General features: G+C 33.2%; 4 protein-coding genes across 6 annotated transcripts; 3 read left to right on the top strand and 1 right to left on the bottom strand.

The window, feature by feature from the left end:
- Positions 1–52: 52 nt before the first annotated feature.
- LOC114940107 (WD repeat domain phosphoinositide-interacting protein 3) lies at positions 53–3902 on the top strand. Of its 2 annotated transcripts, none has more exons than XM_085486887.1 (6): positions 53–563; positions 1293–1469; positions 1553–1810; positions 1879–2080; positions 2168–2391; positions 2465–3902. In XM_085486887.1, exons 1-6 carry the CDS (start codon positions 497–499, stop codon positions 2569–2571), a joined length of 1035 nt encoding a protein of 344 aa, XP_085343013.1. In that variant the 5' UTR covers positions 53–496; the 3' UTR covers positions 2572–3902. The 2 variants fall into 2 exon arrangements, with proteins under 2 accessions (XP_085343013.1, XP_029170453.1); XM_029314620.2 differs by lacking the exon at positions 53–563 and adding an exon at positions 697–777.
- LOC114940108 (uncharacterized) lies at positions 3718–6364 on the bottom strand. The gene is made up of 6 exons (XM_029314622.2): positions 6295–6364; positions 5798–5925; positions 5534–5708; positions 5332–5417; positions 5129–5264; positions 3718–4843 (listed from the first exon to the last, which is right to left on the bottom strand). Exons 1-6 carry the CDS (start codon positions 6362–6364, stop codon positions 4650–4652), a joined length of 789 nt encoding a protein of 262 aa, XP_029170455.2. The 3' UTR covers positions 3718–4649.
- A 950-nt stretch (positions 6365–7314) lies between these two features.
- Positions 7315–8942, top strand: LOC114940125 (UPF0193 protein EVG1). The gene is made up of 5 exons (XM_029314650.2): positions 7315–7751; positions 7906–8036; positions 8108–8204; positions 8293–8436; positions 8693–8942. The coding sequence occupies exons 1-5, from the start codon at positions 7655–7657 to the stop codon at positions 8917–8919; spliced, it is 696 nt and encodes a 231-aa protein (XP_029170483.1). The 5' UTR covers positions 7315–7654; the 3' UTR covers positions 8920–8942.
- Positions 8943–9667: 725 nt separating this feature from the next.
- LOC114940104 (sorting nexin-8) lies at positions 9668–24410 on the top strand. Of its 2 annotated transcripts, none has more exons than XM_085486883.1 (9): positions 9668–10004; positions 11547–11674; positions 18287–18419; positions 20499–20689; positions 20861–20978; positions 21121–21580; positions 22179–22395; positions 22698–22886; positions 23215–24410. In XM_085486883.1, exons 1-9 carry the CDS (start codon positions 9998–10000, stop codon positions 23296–23298), a joined length of 1527 nt encoding a protein of 508 aa, XP_085343009.1. In that variant the 5' UTR covers positions 9668–9997; the 3' UTR covers positions 23299–24410. The 2 variants fall into 2 exon arrangements, with proteins under 2 accessions (XP_085343009.1, XP_029170447.2); XM_029314614.2 differs by having other exon boundaries at positions 9668–9993.
- Positions 24411–25985: the final 1575 nt, after the last annotated feature.

Consider the following 25985-nt stretch of genomic DNA (forward strand, 5'->3'; position numbering starts at 1 on the left):
CGATATAGATTGCCAGTACTGGCGTAGTAGTAAAAAATTCTTCATATGCATTCATTGCAGCCCGTGACATTCATTCAAAACATTCTATCAATTGGCGTCAGTATCTACGTATTTTTGATACGCATCGCATCTAGATATTCATGCATCATGACAATTTGACATATGTGATTTGACATATATGTGTGAAAAAAAATCAAGGTAGATAAAATATATATTAAATGAAATAATTTCATTTTTTTATTTAATCTTGATGCAGAAATATTTACGCACGATGTCGTCGGCTCGACAAAAGTATCTAGCTGCAAAGCTGAACGTGTGTGACATCCAGTGTATATACGTACGCACACGTATACATATACGTGTGCTCTCGACTACGCTCGTAGCGGCAGACGGAGAAAAGTATCGCGGCTAGCCGGCGAGAATGTGAGTGCCGCGACGCGAGCGCGAGATTTTATTTGGGGTCCCGGATGTTTTTTCGTCATCGGAGCAGTCCACGATGAACCTCACCGCGGGTAATCCGCACGGCAACGGCCTGCTCTACGCCGGCTTCAATCAGGACCAAGGTACGTCGTACGCGCGACTCCACGCGCGTTTGACAGCTACGCTAGCTGTCAGACCGCTGCGTTTCCGCGTCTAACCTCACTCACGATGTTTACACGTCGCCGATGCAAATGTCAACGCGACCGCGACGTGATATTTGACATTGGGCTCTTAACATCCTATCGTCGTGTCTGACAGCTTCGGGATCGTGTCCGAATAATTCAATCTTGTGGACATGTAACGGCATTCGTCGTTTCTAACCTCGTTCTCGCATGCCCTAGATCGTAATCTTATTCGTTAATTAGTTCATTGTCAATTTAATTAATTCGTATCTTCTTTCCATCGCGAAAGATGTGTCAACAATGTCGATATCAAAATGTCATCCGGCTTATAGTAGATTCGAAATTCGTATCGATTATCTACTTTTATCAATAAACTTTTTCATTCTAATGTTTGCAAAAGAGAAAGTATAAAAAATATAATAAATGATGCAATACGCTTGTCAATATTTTCTTTTCATTTCGAAAATCATATGTATTATCATTTGTATATGTGTATGTATACATTGTATGTTGCGTGATTGCATATTTCATGTTCATGATATCGCATTAACATGTGTGAGCTTATCATATCCAGTCATTTTGTGTGTTTGTGTTAATATGTATGTATTGTAAATATTGTGATTAATATTGTTGAGAAAAGGGATGTATATAAAACAGATAAAATTATCAGTCCTGTTCACGCATTTGCAGGATGCTTTGCTTGTGGTATGGAGAATGGATTCAGAGTATACAATTGTGATCCATTAAAGGAGAAAGAGAGGCATGATTTCAGCGACGGAGGCCTGGGATATGTAGAGATGCTTTTCAGATGTAATTATTTAGCATTAGTTGGCGGTGGAGCAAAGCCAATGTATCCAACAAATAAAGGTTTGTTTTTTTTTTATTTGATGTGCACATATATTATAAATATTGTTATAAATAGATATCACTTTACTTTTTTGTAATTGCAGTTATGATATGGGATGATATAAAAAAATTGCCAGCAATTACTTTAGAATTTAATGCATCTGTAAAAGGAGTCAAGCTGCGAAGGGACAGGATAGTAGTAATATTAGAAGGTGTTATAAAAGTTTACACATTTACACAAAATCCCCAGCAGCTGCACGTGTTTGAAACTAATCCTAATCCACGAGGATTGTGCGTTTTATGTCCGAATAGTAACAACTCCTTGCTCGCCTTTCCTGGACGAAAGAACGGTCATGTTCAAGGTAAGATTTATAGAAAAAATATTAATAAGTTGTATACATGTTATGTAACACCGAGATTTTCGTTTCAGTTATAGATCTGGCTAATACTGAGAAGCAACCCTTAAATATAGAAGCACATGAAACGCCTTTATCTTGCATAGCTTTAAACTTGCAAGGCACTAGATTGGCCACTGCCTCTGAGAAGGGCACTCTGATAAGAGTATTTGATACACAAAACGGTAACATGATTAACGAATTAAGAAGAGGAGCAAATCATGCAAATATTTATTGGTAAGTGTAAAAGAAAATAGATATATATATATATATGTATGTATACGATGTGAAAATAAATTGACATATGCATATGCTTTATTCCAGCATAAATTTCAATCATGATTCTACGTGGTTGTGCGTTGCCAGTGATCACGGAACCGTACACGTATTTGCCGTCGAAGATCAAAAACTGAATCGCCAATCTAGTTTAGCATCTGCCACGTTTCTGCCAAAGTACTTTAGCTCAAGTTGGAGTTTTTGCAAGTTTCAAGTGCCGGGCGGTCCCCAGTGCATGTGCGCGTTTGGTCAAGATAATAATAGCATCATAGGTAAGTGTTTCGAATATATATACTATTACGGTGTATATGACAATCTTTCTTATATTTATGATCCTTTGTGCAGTGATATGCGCGGACGGTAGTTATTACAAGTTCGTATTCAACAACAAGGGTGAATGTACGAGAGATTTTTACGCACAGTTTCTCGAATTGACCGATGACAAAGCGTGATTGGAGGTCGATCATGGCGGTGAACTCCTAATCGTACGACGAGAGACGATTATCGTCGTGTTCCTTCATTGTTTTCATTTATATCGGCTGATAAAAATGGGCAAATGTGGCGGAGATACATTGCACTCATTGAGATTGCAATATGTGGGCTGTTCATAGAAAAAATAACATCCATATCGGATGTTACGATAGAGGACCAAATAAAGAGTTCTAATTAATTGTTGGTGATACCGTTCGTTGATGTCTTGTGCGCGATTTTTCGAAAAAGAAAAAGTGAAAAAAAAAATAACAAAAATTATCGATGGGAACGTCGCAAAACGCGTTAACGAAGATTGTGTCATTAACCTGTTACATGAGCCTATTTCACCCTGACGCCTATTATTAGAAGAGCAGAAGTTTTTAAATATTTAAAAGGAAAAAAAACAGAAGGAATACCCCAGGATATAACACACAGGGGACACCGCAAGTTACTTGTTGACGTGATACTCACATTTTTTCTTACAGTTTAGATAAGAATGCTGCTGCAACTATAGCGAATGTTGGCCATAAATATCATTGTGGCAAAAAGTAAATAATCATTTTCTGTAGCTATGCGGTAAAAGCTTTGCAATGCAATCATGTACCCTTATCGATCTTGTGTTTTTGTAGTTCTACAAATTTTTTCGTTATATATAAATACGTTATATATAAAAGTGATATACATCTTTATTCCCTTTAACAATTTTAAACAAATTATTGTTGTGTTCTCCAATTATAGAATTGTAAGTATTGTGTTCTCCAATTATAGAATTGTAATTCGAGATCGACTCTTATAATTGGGGCATTTGTTTATCATTGAGAAATATTTAGTTCTATTATATAATTTTTAGTTCTATAAATTTTGCCAGTAGTTTGTCTGGACGAAAAAAATAAGAATAATGAGAGAGCAAAATAGCACATTTTTATAAAATCGTCTATTTAGCTATTGGCGTGAGATAAAAATTTTAACTTGTTTACTCGAGAAATTGAGAAGACAGGGAATAAATTACGATCTCGTAATTGAAAGAAAAATTAATTTTATAATCGAAAGATATTGTTTTTGGTGATTAAATGAATATGTCTTTGTTTTATAGCCGAATCATATCATATACACGTTATACATATATGTATCGTACTGGAATGTATTGTAATTTTTATTTTCCGTTTTTCCATACATTTAATATACATATACACAAGAAGTGACCCTACAAACTTTATATCACACGGATATTACCGCAAATAACAAAGTTGTAATTTCACAAAGAAGTTGGGTTTAAATATGAAATAAAATAATAATTATATATATACCACGACTCGTGGAGTTCTGCTGCTATTTCTTTAGTAAATTAATTTTATGTTTCATCATGTAAAATTTTTTTCACATTGTCAAGAACTATCTACCGAGCGCAAATCTTGAATATTTCGCATTATATTAAAAAATTAAATTCAGTCTTGCGCGCGAAAAGAAGTGCGCGCACTTTAGCAGTGAGATTAATCTTGAAGTTACGATTATTTTATCTGTCAGAATTCTGACAGGTGAAAATCCAGAACTTATGTGTGTCATACGTGTGCGTATAGTGGATATGCAATTTTCAATTAGAGACATAATTTAAATATAACAACACTAGCATCTGTGCGTCGAATTAAAGAGCCGTCTTAACGCACAAACGTAAAGAAGCGGCATAACTTTAACCAGGCAAGAACAAGAAGAAATATTTAAATGTAAGAAGCATGTCCTTTTTTTGCAGGACTTCTCGATTTTTGTACAATAATATTTTTTCATTTATCTTCATGTCCTACGTCAAAACTTTTTATTATGAAACTTCGCGTCCACGTTGTTAATTAATTTTTCATTTTCGACACATTTTCTTTGCGATTCTGCAATCATCCCTTAATTGCTATCCCAGTTTCAAGATTTCTTCGAAAGTACATTTTCTCTTGAGAATATGCATGCCATAGAAAATTCTTCGCAATTCAATCTCATATCTTTGCGAAGTCACAGGGGTCTTCTCATTCACATTAACGAAATTTTTCGTTGTTTTATCTCCATCATAATATTTTTAAAGTTCGTAGGGTTTGTTCGCCGAAACCTGGATCGCTTTTGGTACTTCCAGTGGTACGGGAACCGCGTACTTTTTTTTCATACTATGCACTTCGTGCGTGAGTCCTTTCTTTGTTTCAAGACTCTTATAAGTACTGTACACGACGAACCAAACGTAAAAGCTCATAATTATCAGGAAAAAGGCAATAAGACCTGAAAATATTATATTCTTTTGTAATAAAAGATAACATATTTAATATGGAAAAGTAACTAATATAAGATGCTTCAACAAATGCAATAACATATTGAGATAACTTGTTTCAAAATTTATCGAATTTTTCCTCTTGTAATATTATAATAATAATTGTGAAAAAATATGAATTAGTTACATTTCGTTGAAGAATTGATAAAAATTTAATCAAATAAATTCATTGTATGTATAATATTAGTACGAAAATTTTTCAGGCATTTTTTGTGCAATTTTTTATTTTAACGTACGTTCGCAAAGACCCGCTCTCCCTCCTAAAGTGGCAAGGAAAGGACAATCTTCTTCTACCAGAAATAGTGAGATCGCTAAAGCCGATATGATAGTGATTTTGACCATCATCCAAGGCGCCATAAAATGACGATTATTCTAAAAATGGAATATGTAGAATAAAAAGAGTTGAGTTTTAAATAACTTTTTTAACGATTTTAATTACCGTTAAAGCTCCATAGAGGAGTAACATGGTAGAGATGAAATGAATAACTGTTATGACAAGGCCACAGTACATTGCATATACCATTTCTGCAAAATATATAAAATCACCTTGTTAAAAATTATATAATAGAAAGAAAATAATATTTGTTTTATCGTGCAATAATTTGTTGTCTTTTGTGTAAATATTTTTCTATAATGTATACCGGTTGCATTATGATGTGCCAAATCCATCTTTTTGGTATTGAGATGATTCGATGATATCTCTTCCAAAGCTTCTCTTTCGAGAGCATCTTCGGTGTCTCTCACTACCATTTCTTGAATTCCCATTGCATGTGCTAGTGCCAGAATGAAAAATATCATACTGAATCCGGATGAAAACTGTAATATTTTTTTTAGAATTATGTTCAATGAAGAATCATCATTGTTTGCGGAAGATGCTATAGACATTTCATAGAAATTGCTGTTACCAATTGAAATATGGCAATTAGTATGGTTCCCTGCCTCAGATTAAAGTAGTGCAAAAAATTTTTCAGTAATCCGATCTTCATCTTGGCTTTTGAGAATTTAAGCCGATTATATATTTCTATAAATATTCCTGAAAAAGTTTATAAAAAATATATATAATATATATATAGATATATATATATATGTATATTATTTCAATTATCTTTATATTAGTACACATGACATATATAAATACGCATTAATATATTAATAATAGTGAAATTTTTCAAGGAAAACCTTTTGTTAATATAACATAAAACATTCATTTGCTTCGTGAGTTTCATCGAAGCAAGATTATACTTGAAAAAAATGTACTCTTTAACACACAAACACACGCACTTCCTTTATAAAATAAAATATTACAATGTGTACCACTAACAAGAATCTAGATTGATTAACGTGTGCATCGATAAGTTTACTAATTAATTAACAATTTATTAGATAATCGGATCTTGCCAACCCTTAACAACCCTTGTATGACACAGCCTTGATCGAGGCCTGCAGTGACGACGAAAGTAGGTGAAACACATCGTCGTTTACCTTCGCAGCAGGTGTGCTCCGAGTAGCGTTCAGCAAATTGCGAACACCCTTCGCTTGCGAAGGGAAATCAATAATTTTCGCTGATTTGCACCGCGGAAACGAAACACAGGATCTGCAGTGCGGCGGTTTCGTCTGGAATATCCGCGACAATTTTTTTCGCGTGCTCAAAAAACTGTAAGGTTTCAGGGTCGGTATGCTTGAATAAAACGCGGAGGGTTACTGTGTCGAATGAAAAGGGAGCAAGGGGATGAAAACGAACCCCTGTCAGGAAGCTACCCAACAAATGCGCACGCGCTACAATATACGCACACGCGCATTCTTCAAGGTGATCAATCTGTTCTAAATTGATCATTGTTTGTTTATACGTGTTGCGTAGATGTCGATTAATTATTACTCGATGACTTTGCTGAGCTTATTATTTTTCTTTTAATCTGTCAACTTAATTTTTAATCGTATTTAATTACAATCAAGAGTAGCGAACACTTTATTATTTATTTTATATTCCTAGATGATTAATTAAATGTCTATGTGAATTATTATAATAATATATATATTATAATTATTTTAAAGCTAAATTGAGCAATAATTCAAAACATTAATTGCATAACTATAATTTTATATTTTAATTGATATTTTTCAGAGCATTTTTAGAATGAGAAGCTGAACTAAAAAGGAAGAAGGAGAGACAAAACTTTAAGTTAAATTATAATAAATTTTAAATGTTGATAATTGGACAGCTTATTATGTATATTATTTTAATTTTAAATAGATTTGAAATCTTAATGAAATCTAAGAATTCGGGAAAATTTAATATATATTAAATTCACACACAAAACTAAAATTTCTATATTTTAAGTTTAAATATTTTAAGACAAATATCTTAAAAATGTAATTATAAAAATATCAAATTAAAACCCCAGGAATTTATATATTTAAATTAACAACTTTTGTATATTTCAAAATATATATAAATTCAATCATTTGATTGTGGACGAAATGATTTGTGAATATATTGATAGACCTGATAGAGATTGATAGAGCTGATTAAGTGGTAGTAGTTTGCAATTTCGAATTCTAATTAATAAAAGTTAGTTCGATCAAGCTGAGTCATCTTTCTCAGTAGTCATAGAAACGTTACGCACACCCCCGATGTTATATTACAATCAAAGGGATGAACGTGCACGAGATTGTCGCTTTAGCAAGCCGCGACTTGACAGCCTGTTCGGTAAATTAACATAATCGCGCAAATTTGCCTCTTGACAAGTTAGATTTTAAAAGTAATGGATCGAAAATATCAGAGAGTCGGTTTGGGCGTGGGTGCCTTTCACAATCCCCCAAGAGCAAAATATAGTGAAGAAACCAGAAATCTTATTAAGGGTAAGTAAATAGTAACCAACATTACATTAAATACAGAGAATGTGTCAAATTTAATCGGAATGTTTTAATTAGAAGTAAAAGATCTAATTTTTTTTGTAACTGACACTTGAAATTTAAAATCATGCTTTTAATATCTGAAAATTTTAAATGTTAGTTTTAATGGAGGAATCTAAACTAACAATGTTGCAAAGGAAGACGATCCAGGAAGCGGTTGACAAGGGCGAATCCTTACCGTCTTCCATTGAAAGGACGAAGAAGAGCAAAGATAAAATCGAAGATAATCGAGTAAATATTGTAATGCTGTAAAGAAATTCTTAGAAAATTATTTTAATATCTTGTAACATTTCTTTCGATAGGTTAAATCGTCTAGTGCTTGGAGGAGACGTTCACAGGACACGATTATAAGCAGCGGTGCTTACGAGAGAGAACAATACAGGAGGACAGTGCCTCTACGTAAAAATTATAAATAATTCTTTTCATAATATTTTTTAAATAATTGCGCATAAAAAGCATATTAAGTGACATAAATTTTTTCCTGTAGCCAATAAGGAAAAACAAAAACGTCACTTGGCATGCATGATGGCTTATGGAAAAGATATGCCAGAGACGCCTCATGGTCCCAAGATCCTTCATAAGATTAGACGAGAGCCACAAATACCAGAAAGTATGGATTTTGTAAACGATTGTAAGTTGACTCTATTTTTCTATTTATCATACAAATACGTAGAATAATGTATAAAAAGAGTATCTTTAAAAAAGCAGTAGAATAGAAAAAGGATAATGGAAGTTTGTACTTCTTTTAACATTACTGTGATTGACATTTATGTGATAAATGATTCTACAAAGATAATTTCTCAAAGAAATAGATTTTTGTAATACGTATTTCTCTTATAACGTTGTCGACACAAATATGCAATTGTATTATGTTTTGCTCTTCGTAGTGGTACAAGGAATTCGGGAGAGGATGAATTTTCTGCATGACATGGAAAATCTTGGAATGGCAAAAAAATATCGGCCTATAATACAACAGGAGATAGCACAGAAGATACGAATGATCGAGTCACTAGATAAACAAACCTCGGAGGAATTGCAAAAGGAAATTTGCAAATCTAAATATGAAAAACCACCGCCAAAACCATTTCCGCTTGGAGAATTAGAAGAAAATTAATCTCCATAAAGTAATTCAACCGTTTTTCGATGTATACGATAAATGAATTTTTAGATAGAATATAAAATATGTGTCAAATATATTTTTTTTATTTTTAATTATTTGATTAGCTATGAATAAATTTCAATGATAGGAACACAAAAAGTAATTTTGAATAATATAATTTAATTACCTTAAATCATAAAAGAGTGTATATATTAATAATTTTTCATGTTTAATATAATTTTATTTTTATTTAATATTAAACGATAAAATCCGCATATATAGAGATGGATAGATTGTCCCTTTATTCTTTCTCTTTTGCTGCTCTTTGATATTACATTTTTACTCTTTATTATTTTCTATTTATTTTTATTTATAGAAAAATATAGAATTGTAATTATACACTTTATTCAAGACATGTATAGATAATTGCTAATTTTTATATGGATCTCTTAAATTCGTCGGATTAAAATTATATATGTACATGATTGAAATTCAGGAATTTTTATTATGTACATTTAGGAGATTAATCGATTTAGAGAGAAGAATAAGTGCAGTTATCAAATTATTGTTTTCTTCGCAATTAAAAGTATGTTATTTGAATTAATTGAAAAGATAGTTATTGTGCATATATTTTGACAATGCTGTCGCAGGTGCAGGATGCGCTCTTGTCAGTCGCGGCGCGCTTTGCGCAAACTCCGCGCCAAAGCGCTGCGCCGCGATCGCGTCATCGGCGTTCCGCGTTGCGCGGCGTCCCGTCGTCAGTCTTGCGCGGCACGGCGATCGCGTATGTTGTGTATGCGCGTTTCTCGTGCGTGACTCTGCGCACAAACGTTTTGCCGTCGACGTGTCGTGTCGTAACGTCGTTCGTTCGCGAGTGTGTGTATTTATACATATGTGTATGTGAGTGCGCGCAATATTAAAGTCGTTCACGCGCCCGCGCACCATCGGAACGAGCCTCTAACCTCAAAGCGCGCCGCCGCCGTCGAGATCGCGACGCAACCTGGAGTCGACAACCCGGGTCTTCATCGCATGATCCCGCACGGATGATCCACGGATGATCCAACATGGCGTCGACCGATCTGTCGTTCGGTAAATGATGAGTAAGAGAGCCCCGTAACAGTTCGCGACAAGGTCTACCCGGCGAGGTCAACCGGTTCTCTCGTCTCTCATTTCGTCGTCGGCTGATCCGCGACATCGCGGATCTCGCCGCTCGGAAACGCGGTCGGCCCGTCCCCCCGGATGTACTCCGATCTTCTTATCAGTGCAATTAGAATGAGACAGAGCGGATGTCTCTCGTTCGTCGAGAACGAAAATTTCTCTTCGCGATATAGCTGTTTTTTTTTCTTCTTTTTTGCTCCTAAAATAGCGAATTAAAGATGCGTCTCGTGTTCGTCGGTAATCAGCTGATCTTTACACAACACTTTGACATCCACGCTGTAATCATACATATGCGTGGCCGGTAGTCAACGTTAATAACGGTAACAACTCGCGTGCCTGATTCTATCTGATTTCCTTACCGTTTTAATAACTTTACGTAGGATGAAAGTTTACCGTTTAGACTTGACAAACGTTAAATTTTAAGATGATGCGAATGTTATTCAAATATAATGTTGTTCAAAGGAAGTTAGAGGTCACAATTTTAGCGTGTTTATGCTAATATCAGCTAATGACGTACGTAAAGTGTTTCGTAAGCACTTTGAAAATGACTTTAATTTGACCGAAATTTTATTACGTGCCATTTTTTTGCACATATGGATTCATATTGAAAATATTAACTATTGAAGATTTTATTGAATATAGTAGGTAAATCAATTGAAAAATACTTTCTCTACTTGCACATATGTTAAAACAATTTTTAAAGTCAGATCATTTTCAATTATAATTGCTATGTTAGCATGTTTGTAATTTAAATTTAAATACTCACGGAGAGAATTTTCTCTTAGAATTTACATAGAAAATCATGGTAATCATAGTAATCGTGGAACAATATGGTATTGTAAGAATTTTATGAGTTTCTCTAATTTTACTATTTATCACAATAAAAAATATTAAAATGTACATAATAAAATTAATCGAATATATTTTTTTCATCTTATTGTGGTATAGATATTAATATTTTTTATTGTAGTAAATATTAATGAAAGAAACTCTAATAAAATTCTTCCAATACCATATTGTCATGATCATGCATGATTACCATAATTTCCAGGGTAAATTCTAAGAGCAAAACTTCGACAATCTCTTACGAAAAATTTTCTTGTAAATTTGATAACATAAATTTGATTTTATATACATTGTTTTATATTAAAAAAGTAAAATAATCTCATAATAATGAAACCGGATCTCTTGAAAGAAATTTGGCGTAATAGAAGCTCGTAGTTTCTCGTAAGAAACGCGGAGAAAGTCATCTAAGTTCCTTTTAACAAAAGCACGTTCATTTACGGGACAATCGACCGATACAAATGTACACATGCATACATACATATATACATACTTCGCGTTTCGTCACGCGCGAACGACGAGAACGCTCGTAGATAGAACGGACGGACGCTGCTCTCGAAGGCCTCGTTACCGAGAGCCGTCGAGAGCGAGCGAACGACGGTGAGATTGTCGGGGAGATCTGTCTCATGCTTCTCTCCCAGGCTCTATACCGGCGTTCTACAGAGAGGTCTACGAGAAGATTTGCTCGCCCACCAACGGAAACGTCAAGCTCGAGGTGTTCCGGTCCCTCCTCGTCAAGTCGCAGCTAAACGGTTCCGTCGTTAGTCAGGTATGACTTACATCTGATCTCGATTCTATATCAATTTAAAGAATCTGTAAAAAATGAGATGAATTTATATATAAATATATAAATTGAACTCATTTCTTTTATAATAGATTGATATAAGATCGATATATAATCTTAAATTTTATCTATTATTGAATGAAAATTCTTTTTGATATTTAAAGCTGACTAATAAGTTTTGTTGTTTTGATTGATTTTATATCAATCTAAAGAATCTATAAAAAATGAGATTGATTTATATATAAAAATATAAATTAATCTCATTTCTTTTATAATAGATTGATATAGGATCGATATATAATTTTAAATCTTATCTATTTTTTAATGAAAATTTTTTTTGATATTTAACGCTGACTAATAAGTTTTGTTGTTTTGGTTGCTTCCGATAAAACATTAATTATTTGAATTTTATTGGATTTATTAAAGAGTAAATAAAACGAAGACGAATAAGGTGAAAAGAAGCGTTTCTTTAGATAATTATAAAGAAATCCATCACACCGTAGAGTAATTTCGATAGCGAGCTTAAATACGAGGCAAACATATTTACGGGTTTCAGTTTCTAAACGTACCGTGCGCGACCTTTCCCAAGAAGAATCTACTTATGGTTATCTTAATTTATCGCGACCGGATACAAAATGTCACATGAAATACCGAGAAATGTATCATAATAAGAATCTTTTTCTTTGCATTTGTCTTTTGCCTCATTCTCTAAACTTTTCTTACCAACAATCATCGGAGCTATAATTAACAAAACGAAGTATTCCATATTGCATTAAAGAAATATGTGCATTTTGCATGCAATTGTAAAATTCTAATAAATAATTATATGAATAAATAATTCTATAATTATTTAAATTATTTGAACATTATTTATTACAATTATTAAAACACTTTCAAAATATATTACTGTGAGTAAAAACTCATTGCTCGCTTTTATTTCTCGAAGATCTTATTTCATCATTTTTCAACATTTTCAAAGTCACTGTATTTTTTCCGATTATCTATCTGATGATTAATGACGAGTCAATTTGATTGAATACTTCACGGTTCAATTTTAATTACGCAATGAAAACTTATCATATAGATAAATATAAAAAAATTACCAATTAGAGAAAGACGTTTCCTATCATAGTTTTTTATGTATTGTATACATAAGAATCGGTAATGTTTACGTCAACTTTGAATCTAATGTCAAAGCAAGAAAGGTCGCGCAAATATTCAAGGATAAGAACCGAAAAGAATAACTTGAAGTTTTTCACATGATCTTCAGTTTTCCGCATAGTTAACGTTAACTTTAGAGGTCTTTTCGCGTCTATCTTGTTATTCAGATCGCGGACAGGAACGCCACGTTTAGGAACACGTGGATCTCATTGAGGCTGACAGGATAATTTGTTGGATCTACAACAAAGTGGTTCTCGTATTACCGATGCCGTGCAGCACGCATATACATTTCGATCATTTAACATGACATTTAAAATTTCCAAGGAAAATCTCAATGTCCGTGTGCGTCATTTATGAAGATAATGAGTCAATTGATGTTACTGAATGTATTACTGTGTGGTACTTGATGTTTAACTATAAACTCGCGTATACTACCAGTTCTGAGATTACGTCTCGGAACGCGACATTAGAAATTCCAGTGAATAGATTAATTTTTTCTATGTAATAATTCATGATTAATTATTCATCGCTGTTTCATGCAATATTATAGTTACTTGCGGTTTCGATATCGTTCTCATGATTTTATTAATATTAAGTATTGAATTCGTTTCCTCAGAAGATCAAACACTCAGAAAACATTAATAAATTCTATCCAATATTTATGTGCAAAATATGCGATTGAAATAAAAATTCCTCTCTTAAAGCAATTTTTATTTTCTAATATCTATATCTATATATATATATATATCTATATATTATATATATCTATATATATATATATATATATATATATATATATATATATATATATATATCATAATCATATGCATCTCGACAATAGCAATCTGTTATATTGATACAATCTGCATCATTACGTAGCATTAATATTTGCAGTTCGGGATGTGTGTATCCTGTTTTTCATTGGACTAATCAATTTATTTACGGTTTAATTCTACGAGAATTGCTACCAATGCCAATTACTCAGTGTGCATTATGCAATGCAATGTGGCAATATGCAGTTTAAAAAAAAAAAAATAATTAAAATATTCCGCAGGCGCCGTATCAGAAATAAAGTTTTATCATTGACAGGCGTGCTGTCGATAATAAAACGTGGACGCCCCTTCATAATGATGCAAGATTACGTGACAGGGTCAACCGTACCGTCGCGTACAGTCTCTGTTACTTGCGGCAACAACATAAACACGTTTTAACATATTCTCAAACGCCTGGTACTCGTCTTTTATCTATTGAAAAATTCATCTTCTAAATACATTAAATTTCGGCAAGAATATCTAAATTTTTAATTTTATTTTTATTAATGTAAAATATACTAGAAAAATGTGTGGGAACGTAAATAATTTTATTATGTTAACTCATAAATTTGTACCTATGTTCTTGGACAGGCTGGAACGTTTTGTGCAATTAAATTTTTATGAGATGGTAATTATTTCAAAATGTCTTAATTTCCACAAATTTAAATACGATAAATTTATTTTGTGGAGATTTCATGTCAAAATCAATACAGCTTTGCGACAACAAGATTTGTCAATTGATCGTATCGCGACGGCCGTGTCTGTCTCTCGTTTATTGTATTAATAACACAATCAAAATTGCATTACGCAGGGCCGCGTAGAGATGTTTCGTACGTGCGAGTAGCATGATAATCTCCTACATGGCTATGCAGGATTTATAACGTAATAATGTTCCGGAATTTACAACGTGAATTTTAATCTGTCTATAAAATTTAAAATTAGAAATGTCGACATACTGACAGTATAAACATAGAAAAATAATATCTAAAAGGCAAATATATATATATATATATATATATGTTTTGAAAAAATAATTTTTTATTAATAAATAATATTGTAGTTAGTGCGAGATTTTTCTTTCGGCTATTATTATTATACAGTCACATAAAAATTTTAATATTTGAATATTTATATGCCTATATAATATATTATATATATACTCGTACATATATTTTAGACTGAATATAGCATAGGATATTCATTAAAAGAATAATATTCTAACTATATATAATATATGAAATATCATGTATGGAATATTTGTTTATCTCTCTATTGTATTTTATCTCTATTGTAAATTATAATGTATGATGAGATTATATAGGTATAAATTATATAATATATAATATTTGGTTGATTATGATGCATAATGATATTATTGTTATATAGCCTCTGCTTCTAGTTATTATCAATCGAAACATTATTATGTGTTTGCATAAAAAGCACAGAGATAGCACACAAAACATTCCAATCATAGATTATTTCAATATACATCTAAGGTTTTTATATTAAATATAAATCTAAAGTGTATAAACAGGCAATAAGAGCTTATACACTTTAGATTTATATTTAATATTACAGAGCCTTGTTAAACTCTTAATTTTTATATTAAATTATACTTCTTTTTTTTAGGATTGCTCACATTTATGATTATCCATCACGTACGATTACTTTCATAAACTAGTAATCATTATACTAGAAGCAATCAGAAGTTTATTATTCATACTAATGATGAGTTATAATTCTCGCGACATTTTGAAAGAAAATTATATTTTATATTTCATAATTATTACTTCGTTTTATTTGAAGAAAATTATTCTCTATTATTTTCTTTATTTGATATAAATCAAATCATATTTGAAAAAAATATAATTGATATTATTTTTACTGTATATTTTTATTGCTATACAATATAATAAATGTAATTTTTTAACATAATTTATTACTATAAATAACATATCATTAACATTATTTTGGAATCATGAAAAATATATTAAGTTTCTAAATTCTGATCTGTTTCGATTTTTATTATTATATTTACGCGGAATGAGAAAAGAGAATAAAACCTATATCTCTCTCGTTTTCTCTAGGCTTTTGCGGACATGATTTACTCCGCGGCTATATAATTTTATATGTTGCCTCAATTAAATAGAATAGATTAACCGTTGATACTTCCGCAGGCATCTTTAATATCCATTTTCAACGTTGAAAACAAGTTCAACGCAACAGTAGCCAGTAACGTTTTAACGTACGACATGCGAGTCGTCTTCCTGTTAGGTGAAATCGTTTGATTGCCGTCTTCCGCATTGGCACGCAATATATGTTACTTTTATATGTAAAAATATCCCGTTAGAAAGAAAACCATTGGAAAACCAAAATCTTTGATTTGCATTTAAGACGCGTTATTTTATTTAATATATATATTCGCGCTCTTTTTTCGCAATTGTTAATTATCAAATAATTTTTAATTAATCACAAAAATATATATGAAATGCATTAATTGATATCGGATAAAATTCTCATCATTGATATCTCGCGTAGAAAATAATTTTTGTGGAAAAATAAAAAGTAGATACATATTTAAATGTTATGTCAAGAAAAACACATGATCTCGATTGTGTTTCCACCATATTATAACGTGCAGCGGGATGTTTGAGCATCGTCTTCTAAGATTACATGCTTCAGGTACGCAAATGAGAGATGGTAATGAGTTGTTGGCCGATTCAGTGCTTGCGCATAATTATCTCGCGTAGAGATGTTGCGTGATGGCGAGTACACAGCTCTCGTTACGCGAGGCTTGTTTCATGCTACGTTCTTACATGGATGTTATATCCGCTTCTGTATTCGTGCGATCGCCTCGAACTTTATCGACACGAATGTCACACTCTCACGTTCTCGAAAGCACTTTCTCGTGTCTTCATTCTTAAAAATATATATCTTTACAAATATGAAAAATATTTTGCATTTTTTTCGGATCAAAATTATAATCAACCTTCATTAAAACAGAAGAAAAAAAATATATATAGAACAATTACTTTTTTGTTGGGTGTAAAAAATATTAGTTCTTGTTCAGTCATGTAACTGAATAACCGATTAATATAATGGATTTATAACAAGTTATGTAATCTATCGTTTGAGTAAGAAAAATATTTGTTCGATAACAGACACGCAATCTTTTTTTTTTTTTGATCTTATCATATAATAATGGTAACGACAAAGTTTTGTGGGTTTACACGCACATTCCAAGGTACAAGGAATATATAACGCCGCGCGTCAGATAACAATTTCTCAGTTTAATATCGCTCTCTCACGTCTCTTCCATCATAAACTTCTTTACACGATGTTCTACAACTCGTTTTGTGTATACATTCCCGGCGTACCTGTACATCACATCAAAAATTTACATATTCAAGCATTACACACACTCCTGTCTGAGCTTTTTTTTATATCACCTCTTCTCATGAATTTACGATCTGTATAAATCTGCTTTTTATCTCTTCCCGGCAAATATCTCTATTTCTATTTCTTCTTATCGATTTCTTCTACCGATTTCGTCCTCGTTTTACCTTTCCTTATTTATATTCCACTTCTATCACATTCTTCGGTCCAATATAAAACGCCTCACGTTCGTATGACCCGAGCAGATTCTCGCTGTTTGTTCGCGGTTCGCACACGATGGCTAGAATGCAGAATCTATTATTGTCGGGCTTTACTCCCGGCTTGAACTTGATCGACGATTAAGGTTTAACGACACTCGTGAGGGAGCAATGAGAGAGCAAGGGTGCCCGCAGCGGCGTAGATGGATGTCTGTTCTTTTCGACCGCATTTTCTTTATATTCAGACCATTTTTCGTTGCGAAGCATCAGCAGAATACTTATGTTGTAAATATATCTTCCGTTTCAAAGTACGCTCGATATAAAATTATTTACCTCGCTGCTGTTTAAGTGTATTCAATTTATCATTAATAAAGCTATTTAATTTTAATTTTGATAATAAATCTGTGTCGTAGAAAATCCAATTCCTAGGGTGTATACACGCAATTTATATCTGCAATCAAATTAAGGGACAGGGGCCTTTCCTTTCTTTTCAATATTTACATCTTTGCGTATACATTTTTACACACGGCCTAAGGCCTAAGTTTACATGCACTCGTGCAATGCATTCTGCAACTCTTGCGGTTTCTTCGAGTACGAAGGAGATGGGGGGATAAGGAAGGGAGCCAAAGTGTCGCACAAAGATAAGGAAAGAGGGGATACTGAGGAGATACGCGAGTGAGAATGGAAGCAAAGGTGGGATGGTGCAAGGTAGAAACATCCCCGGAATGCAGTTACTTTCATTTATGGCCTAATCCTTAAGCTTCGTTCACACAGAGTGCACCGTTGCACCGTTATTCGTACATGTGATTGCCGACGTTTTCTCGGTTTCTTGAACCTGTCTTTTTCCCATTGCTATATATTATCTGCGATTTTTGAAGAAGAGAACAGTCGCTCGTATTTTTGATATTTATTTCAAGTGAAATTATTCTATAGATATTTGAACAAAAATGAATAATGACGTCGAAATATCTCTAGGAGAGTAGACCTATTCCAAGCGGTGCTCTTAAAGCGGTTTCTCTATTCCTCTTCAGATATGGAAACTGGTAGACAGCAAGACGGGTTATCTTACGAGAAGTGGACTTTACAAAGGACTTGCTCTCGTCGCCTTCGCTCAACAAGGGAAGCAACCGAGCGATAAGCTGTTGGAAAATTCTGAATCTCAAGGTTAGTCGAATTAATCCTAAAATTGCTAGCTCTGAAATAAATTCAAACTTTCTAAAAAATTACAACTTTTAATTTTATAGATATATTTATTTTGATTTATAATTAGTTTTTGTTAATAATTCGTTAAGATAATTCTGTGAGTAAAACAGTATTTGAATAAAAAAAGACAAATATACAATTCTTCCAGAAAACATTTTTAAAGATGAATGTACTTTTATTAAAAAATATTTTTCCAATAAAAACTGTTTATATACTCTGATTATACATATATTTATATAATATATATTCCTGGCATTGTATGTTTTTGATTGACAAGAAATTTGGGCGACTATATATATTAGCAGAAAATTAATAAATGTCGATAATAATAATTGATGATTAATTATCAAATCAGAGATAATAAACGTCTCGCCAAATGCGAAGAAAAGTTATATATACGTATTTTGAATTTAATTTCTGTAATTTTTTAGAACAACTCTTACATTTTTTATAGCTTAAATAAGTAACTTATCTGCAAATTTCTGCCGTTAACATATCGTTGACATATATGGACTGCACTGAGAAAGGTCTTGAATAAATCTATTATCGGGCAGGTGTTTAGATAATATATGAATGTACCTCGCGAGCTATATCAAGAGACTTGTAGGAATTACCGGAGTCATTGACCAGCAAAATTATTGCCGCTTTTGCTTATCGCTAGAAAGTTCTGTATCTCCGTACCCTATCGCAGTTTGAGAAAATACGCTGCAACTTCCCGTTAGAATATTGTGTCACTGCTGCATGCAATAAAGAAACGAAATATACGAGTATTTATCATTATCTGTGTATTCAGTTTGAATTAATCTATATTGTTTCATATATGTATTTTTGTGTTAATAAAATTATATTAATTCTTACTTATATATACCTCTAATCTATCTAAAAAAATTTTTATATAAATTGCTATTTATTATTATTGGTGAGTATGTTTTACTAAATTATTTTCACATTTTTTGCAAACTTGTCTCCTGTCATTCAGCCAAAAAAATTATATTAAAATTCAACAATTTGATTGAAAATGACTAGTTTCATGTCCCAGTGAAAACTCTTATTTTAAAACAATATTGTTTGTCCTCATTATATGTATAATGCCAAATTATAAATGCGTAGAAGGAAAGCGGCTTTATGATAGTGAATGGTAAGATTGTGGGAATGTAATAAGCGTTGTACCTAGCAAGGTATCGCGAGGTCAAGAGACTCTTTCGTTATCGAGGTTGCGGCGACGATGATTATTTGCCACGGCAAAGGAATAACAATGTCGTGGGATCTCGTCGAAGTAGAACGTATGGAGGAAAGGATACGAAGAGAGAAAATAATTCAAAAAAATGAAACTCACCTACTCTATTTTCTTAGATATTTGTCGAATGCGTTAATCCAGTTTTGGTTTTATCCATTCTTTAAGTAGTAACGGTATTGCGAGAACAGACGAATCTGACGATGTCGAGTCTATTTAGTACAGATATTATTTAAATCATTATAATGTTTTAATTATTACCTTCCGATAAAACAATGGAAAAAAATTAGGACATTTCTACAGTATTTAAAAACAGATAAAACTAATATGCATATAAAAATATATTCTCATGAAACACAGATAAATACATATTATTAATGAATATTTTCACGTTGTCTCTTTTATATTATTATTAAATTATTTTCAATTAATTTTATTTGAAATTAATTTTATTTAAAATATTACTCATATGCAAAGTAAAATATACATGTGCATTTGTATATTTAAATATATATATTGGATTTATGAATATAAAGCAGATTTATGATAAATTTATGAATTTATGAACAAAAAAGTTAAAAGAAGAAATAAGTACATTTAAACATCCGAGATCGGAGAGGAGTACATCTTCGTGAAATTTAGAACATTTAATCATCCCCTGAGTTTAATTCGTTAAGCTTAATATATCTCAATGAAATTTTATTGCCACTTCATAATTGTACAATAGTAATCTCCCCACTGAATACGTCCGACCGACAACTGTCAAAAAATACATCCTTCGCTTGAGAGGATCTTCTTATTCACAGAATTACCCGTGCCCGTCCTGGGCGATCTGTCGGAAGTAACATTACTGGCGCAGAGGCTGCACAGAGGCAATCCCGCCAAGCTGAGTCACACATACTCAGATATCTGTAATCTCGACACTATCGAGGTCAACCTCGTTCCCGAGAAAAAGGGTATCTTCTTGAAGCACGTGGAATATCAAGTCACTAGTAAGGTACTACTAGAGTGTCTGTGTGATTATTTGTATAAAATAAGAGCAAATGTAATGCAAGATTAAGAATGCTATTTAGTTTCAAACTTGTAATAATATAATAATATAAGAGGATTATATCGCGTTGAAGAATATGAGATAGTATAATATAAAGTACATCTCGTGTTTTTTTAGAGGTTCAATTCTGTGGTCTACAGACGTTATAATGACTTCGTGTCGCTGTACGATCTCCTCTTGGCCCGGTTTCCTTACAGATTGATACCGAAATTACCACCAAAGAAGATCGTGGGAGGTGAATACATACATATATATATATGCATACTAAAAAATGCGAAAAATGCGTATATATTATAATATCACAATGTTATAATATGATTAATGTAATGAACTTTCGAGGAATTAGTTTTTCATTTCACCTCCTTTTACATATATAGCGGACTCGCAATTTCTCGAGGAAAGGCGGCGTTCTCTATTGCGATTTCTTACGCTGATCGCTCGCCATCCGGTGGTGAGCGGGGACCCGATTGTACAGTTCTTCTTCACGTTTACCGGCGACGAGACGCAGCATAAGATACGCGAGGTATTTAGACGCGTGCCGGACGAATTCGCGACGTCGGAACTGTCATCCAGAGCGAAGGAGCTGCTGCCGCCCGAGACGTTGACCGAGTTCGCGAACAGCCGCGATCAGATACGCGTCATACTTTTCGGGATCTCGCGGCTGAAGCACATCGCCGACAATCTGGCAATCAGATCGCACAATTACGCCGTGGACATGGCCGAGCTCGGCAATCAGCTGAGCACTTTGGCAGCGGAACAACACGGCACCGGTACCTGGGTCACCGGCGGTTCCAGTCTCTGGCAAGATATGAAGAAGGGCTTTCATGTAATCTCAAAGTAAGAATTATAGATTACGAATCGCATTTGAGAGTTTATCTTACCGTTTTTCAAAAATTCATCAAATAAATCATATTTATATGCGAATAAAAATCATGGAATAATTCTGTGAAATTCATAGATGGTTCGATACATTTCACAGAAGGATGAAATCTGATTTAAACAATTATTTTCTTCATATTTGATCACAAAGAGAATTTTCTCTTAGAATTTACCCTGAAAATCATGGTAATCGTGGACAATATATGCTATTGGGAGAATTTTATAAGAGTTTCTCTGATTAATATCTATATACCATAATAAAAATATTAATATCTAGCACAATAAGATATAAAATATACTCGATTAATTTTACGTAAAATTTACTATGTACCTATTAATATTTTTTATTGTGGTAAATATTAATCAGAAAAGCTCTTATAAAATTCTTCCAATACCACATTGTCCACGATTACCATGATTTTCAGGGTAAATTCTAAGAAAAAATTCTCTCCGTGTTATCATTTACATTTAATTTCACGATTAATTTCCCTGGCTTAATAAAGCTTTTGATGGAAATAAGATATGTAGAGAATAAACGAAGCTAAAAATATTTTAGAGAATTCAACCTGCTGTCAAGCAGAGCTGTCCAACAGGCGGTCAGAGAGGAGACCATGGTTTGCGAGAGATTGAATCTCCTGCTCGATATTTTAGTCGCGCACAGAATGCTGTGCGAGAGACACGAGCGAGGTGTCAACGCCGATCATCAACGCGCCCTGTCTACTATGTTGTCTCTCAAGAAGCGGCAGATGCAAGGCGTTATTCGTGGAACCGACGTACGTATACCTTATTTAAGATTCATCAGCCGGCAAAGCGTGACTCTCGCGCTCATCCGCATGAAGCGCGTAATTTAAGCAGCATTTAATCGCGCGATGTCGCAGTTGTATAATTACTCGCCATCAACTTAAAGACAAATCGGAGGGAGAGGAGAGAAGAGAGACTCATTATTGCAAATTTAACTTCTTGCGCGTAATTTGTTACGTAATCCGTCATAGTTGGCGAACGCGCGAACGGTGCGAACCATAACGCGTACTCATTTCGAGAAGATTGCATGCGATTTTATCGTATATATACTCAGGCCGACACCGTCGAGTACCTCGAGAACAAGATGGTCTCCCAGGAATCGGTGATCGCCAACGTCGAGCTGAGAAATTGCTTCTCGTTGCTCTGCCTGCAAATGGAGACTCAGCTCGTCCACGCACATTTAGAGATACTCGCAACCGTCTTACAGAGCCTCGTGAGCGTACAAATCCGCGGACATTCCGAGGTAAGTTTTTATAGTTATATCGCCAAGATTCTCGATCGATTAAAAACAATGTTATATAATTTGTTGATTAATAAATTTGCTCATTTTGCAAACGAACGCAGCGATATCGGTGAGTCGTTACATAATACTTTTTTTATTTCTTTTTTAATTATTTTTGTTCTCGTATTACGTATCATCTCTTCGTGATACACAGCTCCGTTGTGTTTATTGCACGGTATTATCTTTCCTTACATATATCCTAAGAAAGCATCTTTACTATTAGGACATTTGCATAAATCTCTGAAATCGCAAACGGATAGAGATTGCTGATGCAAATGTTTGTTTATAGTTGGCTGAAGTGTGGAAACTAATCGAACCGACGATTACTAAGTGTTTACCCGAGAAGTTGGCAAGCGGATCCAACGAAGGATAGCATAGCAAAGTTTCGTGTTTGTCCCAGCAGATCATGTGCTGTCAATAATTGATAACCGAAACTTGTATACAAATTTTAATAAACATACACGGTGCATATATATTATGTGATTGTCGAAAGAAGGAAAAAGAAATGTAAGAAAATCTCTAATTTGTCCAGTGACTTTGTAGATTGCATTTACGCAAATATTAATATGAATTTTATATGTTAATCGATATATAAAATTATATATATATATACGTACATTCTCTCTTGTACTATTTTGTATATTGCTTAGTTGTTTATATGTACCATCGATATTTTTACTAGATATTTATCTTTTATAATTATATAACGACAAGAATCTCGAATATGTATAGCGCGTTCAATTTCCAGACATTCCTTTTTGTTATGTACTTAATATATTTTATGAATTAATGAATATTTTTCATTCTCTAATAATTGTTATATCGCTATGTACATAAAGACTTATAGGTTGTATATATGTCGTATCGATATAAAGTGCCTAAACAATTGTAAATATATACATACATAATTCACACAAAAATTGATATATAATATATATAATTTATATATATAATATAATATATATATATATATATATTTATATTATATATTTATATATATATAATTTATATATATAATATATATATATTATATATTATATATATATATATATATTTTTATATATATTAATATACATATAGTTTGAAAATCTTTTATATGTATATATATATCATGCCATATATATATACATACATATATGCCATGTTGACCATGGATACTCTCAATTATGTATATATGAAGTGTCTCAGAATTATCGGTATTCTATTCAAAAAATATTGTTTCAGTCTATTTTTACAGCGCAAGTTTGATGTAAAAGTTTATATGTTTGATGTAAAATTCACAAGTTTAAAAATGAACAATAATTTTGAGACGATTTGCATATAATACTCATGTTTATAATATTACACGATATGAAATATATTGTTATTTTTAAAATGTCTATTTTCAATTTTTCTGGATTAAATATTTTACGATTAAAATTCTGATTATTTGAATGAATAGTTAAGATGCAAAATTTTAATGATAATAAAAGAGATCTCGAGTTATGTGTCGCATTTTATCGATGAAGAAAATATCACAACGCTATATATAATATAATAAATTTGTTTAAGGCGAAGAATATGTTTTCTCAATTTATTCATATAAATACGCAATTTATATTATAAATATGCAATCGCAATTTGCAACAGCGAATTTGCAAAAATTATTTCGCGCTTGCAGAGATAACGTAGTCCACTACACCAGCTTGAACATCAATGTCACAGATGTCGGCACGGTGATCTCAAAGAACGCGTTTAAAATTATAGAGCCTTAGCGAGCTTATACACACATCTTTTATTATTTTAATTATTAAAATTAATTTTAAAAAGATGCAAAAATTTTTATGCTTTCCTAAGAGAATTTTTTTTTTTTTTGAAAAACGTTTTTCGATCTAAGCAATTCCTGTTTTTCACGTTTTATTTGTCGCAGAAGGACACGTGTTACCGCAAAACGTTAATTATTGCTAGATCACCAAAGTGGCAATTTACTATCGTGTAAGGACCGACGAGACCCAGAGCTAGCACATCGTTTCCTCGTAAATAGGCGATCGAACGAATCGTATCCGCGCGCGCATCAATTCGAAATAAGGTCCTTAAAAGCTTCATTTAGATCCTCCCTCTTGTCTATCGCACGGGCGAACAGTAGCCGGTCCTCGGATGACCAGCATTTTAGATTAAAGGCGGTTAACCAGTCCTTTCTCGTCTACGTACTCGTCGAGGAGGGAAACACATTGGAGTTCCACCCAGACGGAAATAACGTTTATCTCTGACATTTCTTTCCGAAACGATTTGCGCGTCGGAGACTGAATATTGGACAGTTCGTATTGATTCAAAGATGCATCAGATGGATTTTTAACTATCTTTTCAAAAAATTACGGTGGATTTTTCGTATTCGAGAAATCAAATCCCAAATTGTTTCCTCTTGACAAGATATATGTTTGAAATTGTAAAATAATTATATATTGTGCGATTGAATATATTATTATGAATTATTATTATTATATAACGATTTATATAATTCTCTCTCTTTGCTCCTCTTCAATCGTTATTCTACAAAGATCAATAGAGCATAATTAGCGTTGCAGTTTGATGTTAATTGGTACCGGGACGCGTTTCTTGGTCGGCCCTTCGCCACGTACAAAAGAACCCTTCCGCCGACCATTGCGGAGAGCTCTTTCGTCGCACTTGAATGTCAACATCATCAGATAACGTTCCGTTCTCGACGACCAATTGAGAACTCGAGAATAAACGACTTCTCTTCCTCTCCCATCCCTTTCTCTTTTTCTTTCTCCGCGCGAGCGGAGAATCTCGTCCTCGAAAAATCGAGCGGAAGGAGAAGACGCGTACGATGCTCGAACAAGAAAGGGCGACCGGCGACGGGCTACTGAACATTGCAAGGGCAATTTTCCTCGACAATGTCGGCCACTTTGTTTACGTCCGTGTGCGTGCTTTTGAGAAAGTCACGCGTGACTCAGGTGTATCCCGTTTCTTCCGCCGGCGCCGTTCATGTCAAAGGAATTCCGGCCTCCGGAAGAGTGCCGGTACCAGTTTTCAGGTAATGACGAAGAGGAACGGCCGGAT

Source organism: Nylanderia fulva, unplaced genomic scaffold, assembly GCF_048542155.1.
Source record: "Nylanderia fulva isolate GAGA-0341 unplaced genomic scaffold, ASM4854215v1 Scaffold49, whole genome shotgun sequence".
Classification (NCBI taxonomy): domain Eukaryota; kingdom Metazoa; phylum Arthropoda; class Insecta; order Hymenoptera; family Formicidae; genus Nylanderia; species Nylanderia fulva.

Coding starts and splice junctions, on each gene's coding strand:
- LOC114940125 (XM_029314650.2), top strand. CDS start 7,655: ATGGATCGAAAATATCAGAGAGTCGGTTTGGGCGTGGGTGCCTTTCAC. Junction 8,205..8,292: donor CAGGAGGACAGTGCCTCTAC/GTAAAAATTATA, acceptor TTTTTCCTGTAG/CCAATAAGGAAAAACAAAAA. Junction 8,437..8,692: donor TATGGATTTTGTAAACGATT/GTAAGTTGACTC, acceptor TGCTCTTCGTAG/TGGTACAAGGAATTCGGGAG.
- LOC114940107 (XM_085486887.1), top strand. CDS start 497: ATGAACCTCACCGCGGGTAATCCGCACGGCAACGGCCTGCTCTACGCC. Junction 1,811..1,878: donor AAAGAACGGTCATGTTCAAG/GTAAGATTTATA, acceptor TTTTCGTTTCAG/TTATAGATCTGGCTAATACT. Junction 2,081..2,167: donor AATCATGCAAATATTTATTG/GTAAGTGTAAAA, acceptor GCTTTATTCCAG/CATAAATTTCAATCATGATT.
- LOC114940108 (XM_029314622.2), bottom strand. CDS start 6,364: ATGTGTTTCACCTACTTTCGTCGTCACTGCAGGCCTCGATCAAGGCTG. Junction 5,926..6,294: donor TCATACAAGGGTTGTTAAGG/GTTGGCAAGATC, acceptor AAACTTTTTCAG/GAATATTTATAGAAATATAT. Junction 5,418..5,533: donor GGCACATCATAATGCAACCG/GTATACATTATA, acceptor TATATTTTGCAG/AAATGGTATATGCAATGTAC.
- LOC114940104 (XM_029314614.2), top strand. CDS start 9,969: ATGGCGTCGACCGATCTGTCGTTCG. Junction 11,675..18,286: donor ACGGTTCCGTCGTTAGTCAG/GTATGACTTACA, acceptor ATTCCTCTTCAG/ATATGGAAACTGGTAGACAG. Junction 18,420..20,498: donor GGAAAATTCTGAATCTCAAG/GTTAGTCGAATT, acceptor TCTTATTCACAG/AATTACCCGTGCCCGTCCTG.